Source organism: Musca vetustissima, unplaced genomic scaffold, assembly GCF_032173495.1.
Source record: "Musca vetustissima isolate MV318-11 ecotype Yass unplaced genomic scaffold, APGP_CSIRO_Mvet_v1 utg81502, whole genome shotgun sequence".
Classification (NCBI taxonomy): Eukaryota; Metazoa; Arthropoda; class Insecta; order Diptera; family Muscidae; genus Musca; species Musca vetustissima.
Genome location: NW_026887842.1, coordinates 20,031 through 34,764, shown reverse-complemented (window position 1 = coordinate 34,764; position 14,734 = coordinate 20,031). Strand labels below are relative to the sequence as shown.

Genomic DNA, 14,734 nt, shown 5'->3' with positions numbered 1-14,734 from the left:
AAGTGCTGACCTTATATTGTCGAATAAATTTTGCAAAAATACCGAACGCAATACGGATTAAACAACTTTGATAGGATATGTGGAATGTGTCGATGTGTTTTTAGTGGTGTGTTTTTAAATTATATATATGAGACAATTTAAGAGCATAACTGCTGCAACCGGTTGAAATAGTTTCCGTTGAATAATAAAAATTAAACTTTCATTAAGTACAGCTGAATCGGGACTCAGTATATCAAAACCACATTTGTTATGAATTTAATTCACAATTGCAATTTATTTTTTTGTATATTTCTAATATATGTCATAAAATCACGTTAAAAATTCATTTCATTTGTTATTGTTGTTGTACGCATTAAGTTTCATATCTATGAGATAACAATTCACATTCAATATATATGCATGTATAAGCAATTCATATAAATATTGAAAGCACCAATAAATAATGCTAGGCATATTATTAAGTATATACATACATCGTTTAAATATATTATAATATACATACACATAAATATATAATGTATATTATAGAAAAAAAAAAATAATAAATAAATATATTGGACAGAGAGCTATATAGCCATATCTAAACATACATATTTGAAAGCATATTAAAAAGTGTATATATACACACAATAAGATCAAATAACTAATTAACACACGACTCTACACATCCTTAAGTAGAGTTTGGTTGTAAAGGATCGGTTTCTGAGGCCTGAACATCGGTAGATGGTCGACGAGAAGTGGGACGACTTGCAGGTTGTGGGAAATTCCAGGCTCTTGGCGAGGTACGGCCGAAAATAATAAACAATAAATTTCCAAAGAAATAAAATGCAGCAGTGATATAGAAAACAATGCGCCATTGTAAGGGATTTGTCTGGAAAAAATAAACAAAAATAATAAAATATTGTTCTTAAAAATAAATATGTACGAAACTCACCTCATCAGTTACAATTAAGCCCACTGTCAGCGGTGCAATAATACTCATAAAATTGGCAGCACAATTTGTAATACCCATCAAGGTGCCGGCGAAATTCGGTGATAAATCAATATGATTTACCTGAAAACCCAAATAAGTTGCAGCATTTGATCCAACGGCCAATGTCAATAGGGCAATAGCCAATGCTGTACTTTCACCGGTAGTAATGTAGCCCAGACCAATCAAAGCTGTCATTGGTATCCACATGCCAAGGGTATTGAAAAGTTTACGCGAAAAAGCCAAAGGCATAACACTGTTACGATTCATAATGTCCGCAATGAAAATAAAACCATACGATAGCAATGTCATAGCCAAATATGGTAAGGCAGACAAGGGGCCATTGTGACGTATATCCAAGCCGAGAATATTTTTCAAAAATGTGGGAATTTCCGTTAACAAAGTCCAGAAGCCCCAGTTGTTGGCACAATGAACCACAAGCAATGTCCAAAACGGCAACGAGGACAATATTTTACACCATGGCGTTTTCATATCAGCCGCTTCCAAACGTCCTGCATCCGACGGCCGCCTTCCATGACTGGAACTTTCAATATAACGTCTCTCCTGTGGTGTTATACTTGGATGATCTGCCGGTGTACTAGAACTATAGTAATACCACACCAAACACCAGACGAGTCCAGCTAAACCGGAAACATAAAATATACTTGGCCAACCCATCCAGGAAGAGGCAATAAAACCACTTATCGATAACATTATCACGGTACCAAATTGTGCTCCCGAATAGCAATAACTGACCAAACGTCCACGTTCTTCGGCTGGAGCCCACTTGGCTAAAAATGTATGCGTTGATGGAAAAATCATTCCTTGACATAGGCCTTGTACTGATCGCAAGGCCAAGAGTAGTGGCCAATCACCAATTTCGGCAGCGAATGGTGTTAGAATTGCCAAAATCGAACAAAAGAGCACACCAAAAAAAAAGGTAAATTTAGCACCATATTTATGCGATAAATAACCGCCAGGAACTTGTGTTACAACATAACCCCAAAAGAAACTGCTTAGCAGATATGATTTGACACCTTCGTCCCAATCGAATTCCTGGAAAAAAAGAAACAAAATATTTAATTAATATATTTCGTAAATGCTAAGATAAAATGGTTGAGTTATTAAATAAGTGGATACGACCGACATAAAAAGCTAATTAATTCCTTTCACAATGTTGATTTTAAGTATGGTTGTCTGATTTAAGTTCGTGGTTGGAATATTCTCTAGACCGTCCATTATTTTCACCTGGAGCTTCATTTCACCACCGAGTATTACTTACATTCGCAAACCACACTGGTACTACATAGCAGGCTAGTGATCGTCCTATTTAATTATAAGAGATCGACAAGCAGTTAAAGTCGTAAAGGGTCTTTCAGAGTCCTTCAATGACGAAAGATAATTCAAACAAGATGACAGTTTGTCCTGCTGGAAAAGGTCATACGAGATGCAAATGTGAACAGAAATGGCACTCTGTACACCAAACAGCACATGTTACTCGCCTACGCCGACGACATCGACATAAGGCGCCGAACATTGCGAGCGGTAACAGCCACCTTTGAACGAATTGGGAAGGATTTTTCCTAAGTAAGACTGGGAGTAAATGGCGAGAACGCGCAAGACGTCCAGTAGACTCGAATTAATTGTGGAACTTGAAAACTACAGCTTCGAGGTAGTGAACGATTTTATATACCTCGGTAACGCCATAAACAAAACTAATAGCATCAGCTTTAAAATCCGACGAAGAATAGTATTGGCTAACAGATGCTACTATGGTCTGAGTAAGCAATTCAAGAACAAGGCCGCCTCTCACCAGACCATACTCACACTCTACAAGACGCTGATATTACCCGTGCTGTTGTATAGATCTGAAGCATGACGAATCAGCTCTTGCGTGTGTTTGTGAGAAAAATTCTCCGAAAATCTATGGGACTATCTGCGTCGACGGTGAATATCGCCTCCGAATGAACCATGAGCCGTACCATCTATTTTCGGACATCGACATAGTCAGACTATCGAGCTGCAGCTATACGTTGGCTAGCACATGTCGTGAGAATGGATGAGGACGCCCAGTTCAAAAGACATATAAAAGCGAACCAGCTGATGGTATACGCTGAAGGAGTCGCTGAAGAAAGATCGTGTGGAAGACAACATTGCAGAACATGGTTATTCAAATTGGTAAACTGCGCACTAGACCGACGAGACTGAAAATCTTTTTTTTAAGCTCAGCTTATGGAACAAACTTTCCCAAGTGTTGCGTCCAGCTATTGGTGAGTTTTGCGTCTAGCAAGTAGCAGTGGACGGCTTGAAATTTACCCCCAATATCGAAATTTACACTCAATATCTTGCTTTAGTGGATGGTCGAAATCTACTCTACATCGACCATTATGTTCAAGGAGGGTTTCATTTCAATCTTTCAAGTGGTTGTTAATTTGGTGGCGTATATTTCCATATTCCTCAGATCTCAAGATCAGCTATGTAGACGACTTTCTTTTTACATATCTCACCAATAATTGGACGCGACAACATGATGGTATAATCATCTGCTTTGTGGAATTTTAGAAAGATAGAGGACGAACAATTCCGGATATATGACACCTAATTAGGAAACACCCTGTTTCACTCCTACGGGTCATTGAAACCCAGCTAAAATTTTTCAAAGAAGCTGCCCATCTTAGCAAAACTGGTCATATTGCTCATTTGCTGCAAGACCAGAATAAATCAAAAAATCGATTTGAATTTCCTGAAGTGTTTCAAAAAATTCGAAACACCCGTCAAAGAACATCGGCATTAAATAGCTCCTTTTTCACCGAAAGGATTGAAAAATCGATTTGAATTTCCTGAAGTGTTTAAAAAATTCGAAACACCCGTCAAAGAACATCGGCTCCAAATATCTTCTTTTTCACCGAATTGATGGATCATCCGCCATAGTGCTCTGACTTGCCACCTAATGACTTATTTTTTCCCACAGATGCAGATTCCTGAAGATGCTCTTGAAGCGTTCAAAACAATGTATGGAAGGGCGGATGAAAATGTATATAAATTATTCTGAAGAATACTTTGAAAAATATATTTTATAAGCAATTATGTATTGGTCTTTATATATTATTTATTTGTAAAGATTATCTGCATAATACCGCCTCCATATTAATAATATTTATGTGGATGAGTAACTAAAGTTGATAACAAATAGCGTATGATTACCAAGTGAAGTACCCTATTAATCGCAACTTAATTTTATTGGCAATCACTTCTGACGTAGTCAGACCACTACAGATAAAACAAAAAAAAAAACAAAATAAAAAAAAAAATAAAACATTTGTTCCACTTTCATTACAATCCGTGTCAAGTTTACACAAATGTTTTACGGATTCGTTTTGTATAGCACAATAGTTATTAAAATAGGAAACCATATGGAAACCAATATCAATGATTTCCAAAATAAAATTAATTCTCAAATTTGGATATTTAGACATACCTCAAAGTCAGGATTTGTGGCATTTTTATCAGTCATAGCCACAATGGCCACAGAAAGATTAACTCGCAATGCATAGGCTACGGCTAAGCCACAGAATGCTAAAATACACTGGATATGACGCACACCAAAACGGGGACCTTGAATTGTTGTAACAAAAAATACGAAGGGTTTATATAAATTCCTTTTAAATGTGAAATTCTAGATAACTTACCTTGTGTCCCATTGATCTGTTGATAGCCATTGTGCTGCAGACAATCACATCCAAATACCATATTGTAGGGATTTACTTTGGAGGAACTCCTCCAGTCAGTTTTGGCCACAAAACAAAGAAAACTAAATGCACGCCAGCACACAAAGCCAACACAAAAATGTAAGTTAGGAGATTTTATCAATTACTCGCTGCTCGCTTGTGTTCATTGCTTTTTAACACATCTTTGTTAAAAGTCCAATAAAATTTTCTATTCACAAAAGATAATCTAAATCTAAATTTTAGTCGAAAATGTTATTGATGACGCGAAAGTTTGAAGAAGAATAACAACAACAGCAGCAGCAACAACTGTAGAGGTAAATAATAATAAAAAACAATTCAACACAAAGCAGGCATTCAAATGGGAGTGGGAGAGTTATTGAGTGTGACTGAGCGAGAGAGAGGGAAACAAAAGCTAACAAGTGTTTGAGAGTGGTGTTTGTCAACAAATAATCAGCTGTTTGGGGGCTAACGAAATAATATTTTGTTATGGCAATGCTGTTGGGATGCACTCATGAAATTTAATTGATACTACGGATTTAGGCAACTCTGCCTTTATAAGGTAACCGTATCAAGGCAGCTGATTAACATTATATGTCAAACAGAATTTTGTTATTTTAATTCGCCGTAGGTAGAAGAAATAACGACAGCAACCCATAAACAATTTAAAAAAAATATTGTAATTTTTATTATTGTAAATAGTTTTATTTTAAGGGGCCTATCTGGAAATGGTGTTGAAAATCAAGGTATTTTTTTATTTTTTTTTAATTAAATCAAATTACATATTTCCCCATTTCACTGACTTATAACAGAGATAGACACTTTCTTTTAAAAGCGATGTCCTGCTACTCTCACCATGTGCGTCTGTGGATAAATTTTATGTCTTCGAAAATGTTTATGATTAAGGACATTAACCGAGATTTGGAATAAATACATTGAACGATTAATTGTAACCTCCTGGAGATATCCAACCTGCAATAGGCCAACATAAATTGTTTGATCTATACACAAAGTTATGTACTTATAAAAATTCTTGCATTATAAAATGTGAGTATACATATATAGAAATCGTATAGATTCCAAAAGAATGGAAACTCGTCCAAAGAATGAAGGAATAACGACAGCAACCCATAAATAATTTTTAAAATATTTGATTTTTTATTATTGTAAATAGTTTAATTTTAAGGGGCGGATAGTGGAGGAAAGCCCAATAATATGCATTGTGTAGCTGCGAATTAAACAGCCAAACACAAAAAGTCTGCGGGTTTTGAGGGGAGAGTCTCGGGGAAAATTACCGTGTACCTAGGATCCCAAGAACGACATAGCGAAATTAGTGCCCCTAAATAAGCAATTCCTAAGTGTTAGGTCCTTTGTTTATCGCCGCTTGAACGCAGAGGTGCTTATTCAAACGCAGTCTTTGTGATGCCTATGTGCATTAACAAGTTTTTTACACTTAGAAATTTCAGAGAAAATCCCCTCCCATGTAAAATAAATAAACAAAATGATGAATATCTTTTGACTGAGGCAGGTGCACGCCTTAGTACCCTCAATCTCAACCTCTACGTGCGCAGCTTCAACAATCAATTCTACTCCTCGAACGAACTCTGCCAATACATCTTTCTCCTGAGCCACTCAAACCCAATACACTATATCCTAAATCTAATTGAGAAGACTGCTTATTTTCCTGTCAGCCAAGAGAATATCCCGACCTACCTCGAGGATGATTTACCCGGAACAGAAGAGGATGACGCTATATATATAAAAAAAAGGATGGAGACGTCTCCAATCCGAAATGAATTATCAAAATAGGCGCATTTTCCAAAGTGGCTGTAATTAGTCATTCCGGGAAAATTCAGCTCATTTATTTAGCCACATAGCTCCCATATATAGTTTCGTCCGATTTTAACTAAATGGTGCACCATAGACCCAAAATTTAGACGATTGGCACTAAAATTTTCATAAGGTACCAAATATAGTATAGCCTAACGTGTATTAATTTTTGTTGAAATCGGTTTAGATTAGTTCCCAATAATAGTTTCGTCCGATTTTATATAAATGGTTATGCCGATTGGCACAGCATTTTCACAAAGTATTGAAGTTAGTATAGCCTAACGTGTGTCAAGTTTTGTTGGAATCGGTCAAGATTTAAATATATGTCCCATATATAGTTTCGTCCGATTTTAAGTAAATGGTGCGCCAAAGACCCAATGTTAGGCCGTTTGCCCAACATTTTGCACAACGTACAGAAGTTAGCGTGGTCTAACTTGTGACAAGTTGATGCACTAAAGACCCGCATATGGCCGACAGGCATAAAACGTTCTAAAGTTAGTATAACCTAACCTGTGGCATGTTTCGTTGAAAGCGGTTCCGATTTGGAATATATGTTCCATATATATTTTCGTCCGATTTCAAGTGCACCAAACTCTTCATGTTTGTAAAATTGATACGAAATTTTGCACAAAGTACATAGTATGGATTGATCTATGTCGGTTCACACTTAAATAAAGATCACTTTAGTTCATCCAATTTCATGTTATTGGTCCTTCAAAAATGCAATGACTGTTGAGATGCATCTGTTGAATATATCCAAAGTGGAGAGGGTATCATATAGTCAGCCCCGTACGACTTTACTACTTTCCTTACTGTTCTTTTATGTTTTGGGTACTAGACGAATATTCAAAACACACTTACAATATGTGAGTATCTTATTCTATTTTTTTCTCTATTTCGATGCCTTGCACTTCGGGTGATCTACCATCTACTTTTTGTCTTTCAGTTTAAATATTTTTCGCAAATTCGAAAGTTTTCACAATGCCATGACCAGATACATATCCTCTGTAGTCTTGATAGTAAATATATTTGTCTGGCAAGTCATTACAACTTATTTAGGTCAGAGATTACAGATTGGGAATATAGGCAATATGCTGGACTTTAAGAAATACCTTCTCTGCAGGAATTTAAAAAAAATATGGATTTTTTCTTGAAATACTGAATGAACTTATTTCGAATACATTTCTCATTTTTTTTTAATTTCTAAAAATTTCCGACCAAACATAGAATATTATATTTATACCCTACACAACTATGTTGTCAGAGTATTATAGCTTTGTGCAGCCCCAAGAGTTTGTATCGCCGCGAAATATTGGTACTAGACCACCTTTAAGTATACCGATCGTTATATCTTGACTAGATGAGTCGATCTAGACATGTGTGTCCGTCCGTCCGTCCGTCTGTCCATTATAATTTGTAAACACGATACAGGCCACAGTTATGGACCAATCTTCACGAAATTTTGCATGTAGGGTGGGTTCTGCCCAACGAACCCCTATTGTTTTTGGTAAATATAGGTTAATATTTAGGGGATGAAATGGACCAAAAACTTTATTTTTTTTTCTGGTCGCTCCAGAGGCCGGTTGATATTTTAATTGATACCAATTATAGTGTCGTAGGTACTCGGATGCGGGAGTTACACTTAAATATTTACAGATGCTTACGTATTCAAATATTATTTAATAACCAAGGACAACGCGTAAAATGTTAGGTGATGATCAGATAATAATTTTTATTTTTCGAGTCGAAAGCCGAACAACACAACCCACGGTGAAGGGAATCTGGACAAGTATGTAGAGGGGCTGTACTGATTATTAGTAACATTTGCTGACCACTAGCCAGTCAAAAGTGTGCAAATATCGCGAAATATTGCCCAATTTCAGAATATAGAACCACAGAAAGTTAGATTTTCATGGAAGTTGTGTAGGGTATCGTATGGTCGGCCCCGTCCGACTATACTGCTCCGCTCACTGGTTTTATTATATTCCCTGGGACAATCCGAGAGAGGACTTCGTCATATTAATGTCTTGCCCTACCTATTATTTAAATATTTTAAACTTAACCATACGGTCAATAACCAAAAAAGTATAGGTAGTTTTGTAACCGGGATAGCACTAGGCCACATCCACCTAGCTATGTAACTCATTAAAAAATTGGACTATCGTGAGGTTTTTTTTTGTCCCTATATACCAAGGGAAAACCAGGGTAGTTTCTGACTTCCACCAAGCAATAATGGCCCCTTTTTCAATATTGCCACAAAAATTTCTTTAATGAACAAAATGGATCCCAATAAAAAAAACTAAAAAAGCTTAACCCATTCGAAAGCTATATCGAATTTACTATGATTGTTTTAGATAGAATATCATTTATCATTTAAGCATACATATTTTAATGTATATATAACTTTGAGTTCCTACATCTAGATAAGATCCGTATAGACTAATTTAAAACAAAAAACAATAAAGTCATATATTTCATATAAAAATAATAGATTTCTTTTTCCCCAACCTAATATTTTCCAGTTTTTTAATTTCTAAACATTTCTGGCCGACCAAAAATAAAATATTTTATTTGTATTACATTCCCTGAGACAATCCGGGAGAGAACTTTGTCATATTAAAGAACTCCATACAATGTCTTGGCCTACCTATTTTTGGTTAGTAAATTTTGATATGAATATTTAAATATTTTAAAATTAAATATTCAAATGAGTTCCACCTACAATTTTTATTACGTGAATAAAAACACCATATTTAGGGTTTTGTCTTTTTTCTTAAATAAAAATGAAATATTTTATTTCACAATATTGGCACTTTTATGTTTTTTTGTTGTTGTTTTTTTATATATTTTTTCATGTAATTTATGTGTATTGTTTTCTTTCGGACACATAACGATAATTGTATTTTTTTCCTGTTTTGTGAATTATGTTTGTCGTTGATCTTATTAAACTAAACAATAAATTGGATGTAATTAAACATTTACAATTATTAAGGCACATTGAAAATATTGCAGACGACAAATGGCGTTGTGGTGCAAAATACAACATTTTGGAGTTATTTTATTTTTTCGTACATACATATATTTCTTCTTTTTTTGTTTTAATAATTTACTTAACAATTAAGGCACAAAGCTAATATATAGTTCTATGTAGATGTGTATCTGTGTGTGTGGTGTATATACATAAATTATACAATTAATTAAAGTACAAAAGGCATTACTATTTCAAAGTTAATAACAGAATAGAGGAAGAAAATTAAATTGAGGTGAGCTGTGGAAGATATTTAGGGATATATTGAAAATGTTGTTATAGTTTTATTATTTATTTTCATGAAAATTTAAACTAAATACTGTAGAGATATTGTAAATTAAAAAAAAATGAAAATCTGATTCTCTGATAATTAAAACTAATGGAAGCTCAATTTTGTGTGTATTTTTTTAATAAAATCAACAATTTTTAAATGCCTTTTTTTCTCCAAAAAAAATCTCGTTTTTTGTTTAAAATCTTTTTACGGCTGTTACTTTGAACAAAATGCAAATTTATTTTATAAAAAATCATTTGCACAGGGATTTGTTGTTGTTTTTGATATTTGTTATGCTTACAAATCTAAGCAATGCTTATAAACTAAAAAATATATTTTTTCGCAAATAAAATATAAAAATTATTACTAGAATTAATTCATTAAATTTCTTTTGTTTTTCATTTCTCTTTAACTAGTCTTACAATTTAAGGAGGTCTTCAGTACGCTTATTCTTCATATACAGGTATGATGGTTACTTGTTGGTGGCTGTTTTTTGTGGTGATGCTGTTGTTACTACTTAATGATGGTGTTGGTGATGGCGGCGTTATAATGAATATGGAGTGATGATGGGAGTGATCATCACTACCTCGTACCATTAAGGGTTATTGATTGCCATTTTCCTTGATGACAGGTTTAACTTCATGGGCACCATTCAGGAGGAGAGCAGGTGTTTCAGGATCAATGATAATGCTGAGACGTTTGGCCAGAGCATCTTCGGGTGAATTCCAACTTTGGACATTGGTCTTGCCCAAGATGACAAATAACAAATTGCCAAAGAAATAGAAACCAGCAGCAATGAAGAACACCATACGCCACTCATCAACATTTGTCTGGAAGAGAAAGAAGAACAAAGGTGAGTATTTTCGATAATTTGTTTGATTTTTTAATAATGTTTTCAATACTAACCACATCAGTTACCACCAAACCCACACACAGTGGAGCCAATGCACTCATCACATTAGCCGAACCATTGGTAATGCCCATCAAAGTACCAGCATAGTTCGGCGACAAATCAATATGATTCACCTGGAAGCCGAGATATGTGGCAGCACTAATGCCCACAGTCAGCGTCAATAATACCACCGCCAATGTGGCATGTTCTTTGGTAACATAACCCAAGGCAATCAATGAAATCATTGGGATCCAATGACCAATTGAGTTAAAGAATTTCCGGCTGAAGGACAATGAAATGCTTTGCTTTTTGCTCAACAACTTGGACAGATAGATAAAGAAGAAGGACAGCACCAACATCACAGCATAGGGTAGAGATGACAACAAGGCACTATTTTTAATATCAATGCCCATAATGTCTTTCATGTAACTTGGAATTTGCGTCAGCAGCGTCCAGAAGCCCCACATGTGTGTGCAGTGGACAACAATCAACGAGATGAAAGGTGGTGATCTGAATATCTGCAACCACGGTGTGGGACCATTGACCTTTGGTGTACTATCAACCTGGCCCAATGAGTTTTCAATCATTTTCTTCTCCTCCGGTGATATGCTCTTGTGCTCGGCTGGGGTACTGGCGGCAAAGAAGTACCAGCAAATGGCCCATACAAAACCCATGGCACCAGAGATATAGAAAATACCCGGCCAGCCAAGGGCGGAATCAGCAATATAACCACTCACAGCCAACATAACAACAGTACCGAACTGCGAACCCGAGTAGCAGAAGGTGCCCAATGTACCACGTTCTTCAACCGGTGCCCATTTGGCCAACATGGCATGTGTAGCCGGATGCACCGAGCCTTGCAAAAGACCCTGGGCAACACGCAAGGCAAACAATAAATGCTTGCCACCAATGGCAGCTGCCAAGGGAGTTAAAATGGTCAAAACCGAACACAAAGTAACACCAATCAGCAGCAATGTTTTGGCACCATATTTTTGGGCTATATGGCCACCGGGAATTTGTGTCACAATATAACCCCAAAAGAAACTGCTCAATAGGAAGGATCTGGCACTGGCATCCCATTGGTAAGTCTAAAATTAAAAAAAAGACAAAACAATTAATTTCAAATCTATGTTTTTAACACCATTTTACAACTTACCGGAATATCACTATTTGTGGAATTGTGATCCGTCATGGCCACAATGGCCACACTTAAATTCACTCTCAGGGCATAGCACAGCGAGAGACAACAAAAACACAAGAAACATTGTACATGTCGGCTGCCGATAAGTGGTCCTAGAATTAAAAAAAAAATAGATAGAAACACGTTTATTAAATTGAAAATAATTTTTATTAGGTACAGTTTTGTTTTCAGTCTACTCGGTCTTATCGCCGTAATGCATGGAACGGTACCACCATGCACAATGAAATTTAATTTATAAAATATATTTATTTATTATAAATACAAATAAACAACCTCTGAAAGGGAGAGAGAGAAACGCATGCCATCGCCCTACTATATAGTGTAATGTTTATACAAAAAAACTTCGAGGAAACCCCTTCCCAAACCCCACCTTCTCTACCATTTTAAAACTTGCCGCAATAATCGTTGATAAGATGAACGTCGTACTTATGGACTTGTGGTATTTTTTATTTCGCCTGGTGTTATCAGTAGCGTTAGTTGTTGGTTTTGCCTTTTTTGTAAATTTTAAAATGTTATTATTTTTTTAAATTACATTGGATTAATTCACTGGCGGAGCAGAAAGGTTTCTGTTTTTTTTTTTTATAAATTTATTTTATTTTTATTCAGAAAAATAATTGCGGAAGGGCAAACAGAGTTTGAAGGTTGGATCGAGGCAAAAAGCCGAAGCTTTACCACTCTCTAATGGGTGAGAATGATAAGCCTAGGAGTATAGCTTTTTTTAGTTGTCTTGTTGTCTTATAACCCCATCCAGATACGTAAGAAGAGGAAAAATCTTCAATCGTGCCAGAATGCCACCCTGAGGATGGCAATAGGGTGTCTACTCATGACTCCAATGCACCACTTACATGAGAAGAGTAGATCCTTCCTGTGCGTCAACACAATAACATGTTTTCGATGCAAAATATGTTTTGGCTGTTATAGAAGTAGCCATCCAAATCATCACCTTATGGATAGGCAACCACCACCTAGGTATGTCAGAAAGGATTTTCATGATCTGGAGAGGGAGAGAGGTTAATAGGTACAAAAGGGTGCTTCTATATCAATCAAATTGTATCAAGTAGGATTTTTACTTTCTTTCGTTCTATTCAAGAAAATAGAGTGAATACAATCCGCCTACGGGGAGCAGAGCTGAATGCTAACGGGCTCGTCCTAAGATTTTGGATAGTGGGAAGGCCAATATTATTATTTGGCTGGCTGTGAATATCAAATTAGCGGGTCCTGCGGGAGAGTTTTGGAGGAAATGAGCGAGTGTCTATGATCCCAGGACTGACGAGGCGAGAATGGCGCCTTCAAACATCTATTTCCATGGTTTTAGGTCACTACTTTCCAAAGAGACCTCCCTAACGCTGGGGTGTCAAGCGACCTCGTGCCCCATCAGTGTTCTATGTTTTGCAGTCAGGTACAGAGACAATATTAGAACAGAGCCTTGTTGATAACCTTGTTGAAGTTAGAGATTCCGACCATATTAAAGGGAAAATACACAGCAGTATAAGCTGCTACAACAACAAGCTTGTCGGGCAGGAATGAATGGCATTCACATTTTATGTACCAATGAATGGCATTCACATGGGAGCAGTACCCAGGTTATGTACCAATGAATGGCATTCACATGGGAGCAGTGCCCAGGTTATGCACCAATATGTCGTGAACGCGGTTCCTGCCTAGACAAACGAAAGTAGTTTCAGCACATTTAAGATCAGGATGGTGTAGCTGTTTCAATTCGTATTGGGCCCGTATTGACAGCATCATACCAGACGCAGGACTTCTCGATACGTTCCATATTTTCATCTGCCTAGCTAAACCCACTTATCTCTTTCTCCAGAAGCTTTTTGGTCGCAGCCAAATCAAAGAGATTGATGATGAATCAGAACCGATATAAAATGAAAAAAATCATACAATAGGTGGACCTTATGGTAGAGGTTAAAAAATCCACAATATGGTTCTGACAATTCTCTAAAAAATATATTTTAAAAAATGTTTAACGGAAGGGCAAACAGAGTTTGAAGGTTGGATCGAGGCAAAAAGCCGAAGCTTTACCACTCTCTAATGGGTGAGAATGATAAGCCTAGGAGTATAGCTTTTTTTAGTTGTCTTGTTGTCTTATAACCCCATCCAGATACGTAAGAAGAGGAAAAATCTTCAATCGTGCCAGAATGCCACCCTGAGGATGGCAATAGGGTGTCTACTCATGACTCCAATGCACCACTTACATGAGAAGAGTAGATCCTTCCTGTGCGTCAACACAATAACATGTTTTCGATGCAAAATATGTTTTGGCTGTTATAGAAGTAGCCATCCAAATCATCACCTTATGGATAGGCAACCACCACCTAGGTATGTCAGAAAGGATTTTCATGATCTGGAGAGGGAGAGAGGTTAATAGGTACAAAAGGGTGCTTCTATATCAATCAAATTGTATCAAGTAGGATTTTTACTTCTTTCGTTCTATTCAAGAAAATAGAGTGAATACAATCCGCCTACGGGGAGCAGAGCTGAATGCTAACGGGCTCGTCCTAAGATTTTGGATAGTGGGAAGGCCAATATTATTATTTGGCTGGCTGTGAATATCAAATTAGCGGGTCCTGCGGGAGAGTTTTGGAGGAAATGAGCGAGTGTCTATGATCCCAGGACTGACGAGGCGAGAATGGCGCCTTCAAACATCTATTTCCATGGTTTTAGGTCACTACTTTCCAAAGAGACCTCCCTAACGCTGGGGTGTCAAGCGACCTCGTGCCCCATCAGTGTTCTATGTTTTGCAGTCAGGTACAGAGACAATATTAGAACAGAGCCTTGTTGATAACCTTGTTGAACCTAGAG

At 36.6% G+C, this 14,734-nt stretch overlaps 2 protein-coding genes across 2 annotated transcripts; both read right to left on the bottom strand.

The window, feature by feature from the left end:
- Positions 1-670: 670 nt before the first annotated feature.
- Positions 671-4,727, bottom strand: LOC133335584 (putative inorganic phosphate cotransporter). The gene is made up of 4 exons (XM_061543896.1): positions 4,660-4,727; positions 4,449-4,585; positions 935-2,026; positions 671-871 (listed from the first exon to the last, which is right to left on the bottom strand). The coding sequence occupies exons 1-4, from the start codon at positions 4,718-4,720 to the stop codon at positions 671-673; spliced, it is 1,491 nt and encodes a 496-aa protein (XP_061399880.1). The 5' UTR covers positions 4,721-4,727.
- Positions 4,728-10,409: 5,682 nt separating this feature from the next.
- LOC133335583 (putative inorganic phosphate cotransporter) lies at positions 10,410-12,098 on the bottom strand (the record flags this gene model as incomplete). Its single annotated transcript, XM_061543894.1, has 3 exons — positions 10,410-10,654; positions 10,731-11,804; positions 11,873-12,098. Coding segments are annotated over 3 exons (1,528 nt in total), but the record flags the coding sequence as incomplete, so codon positions are not given.
- Positions 12,099-14,734: the final 2,636 nt, after the last annotated feature.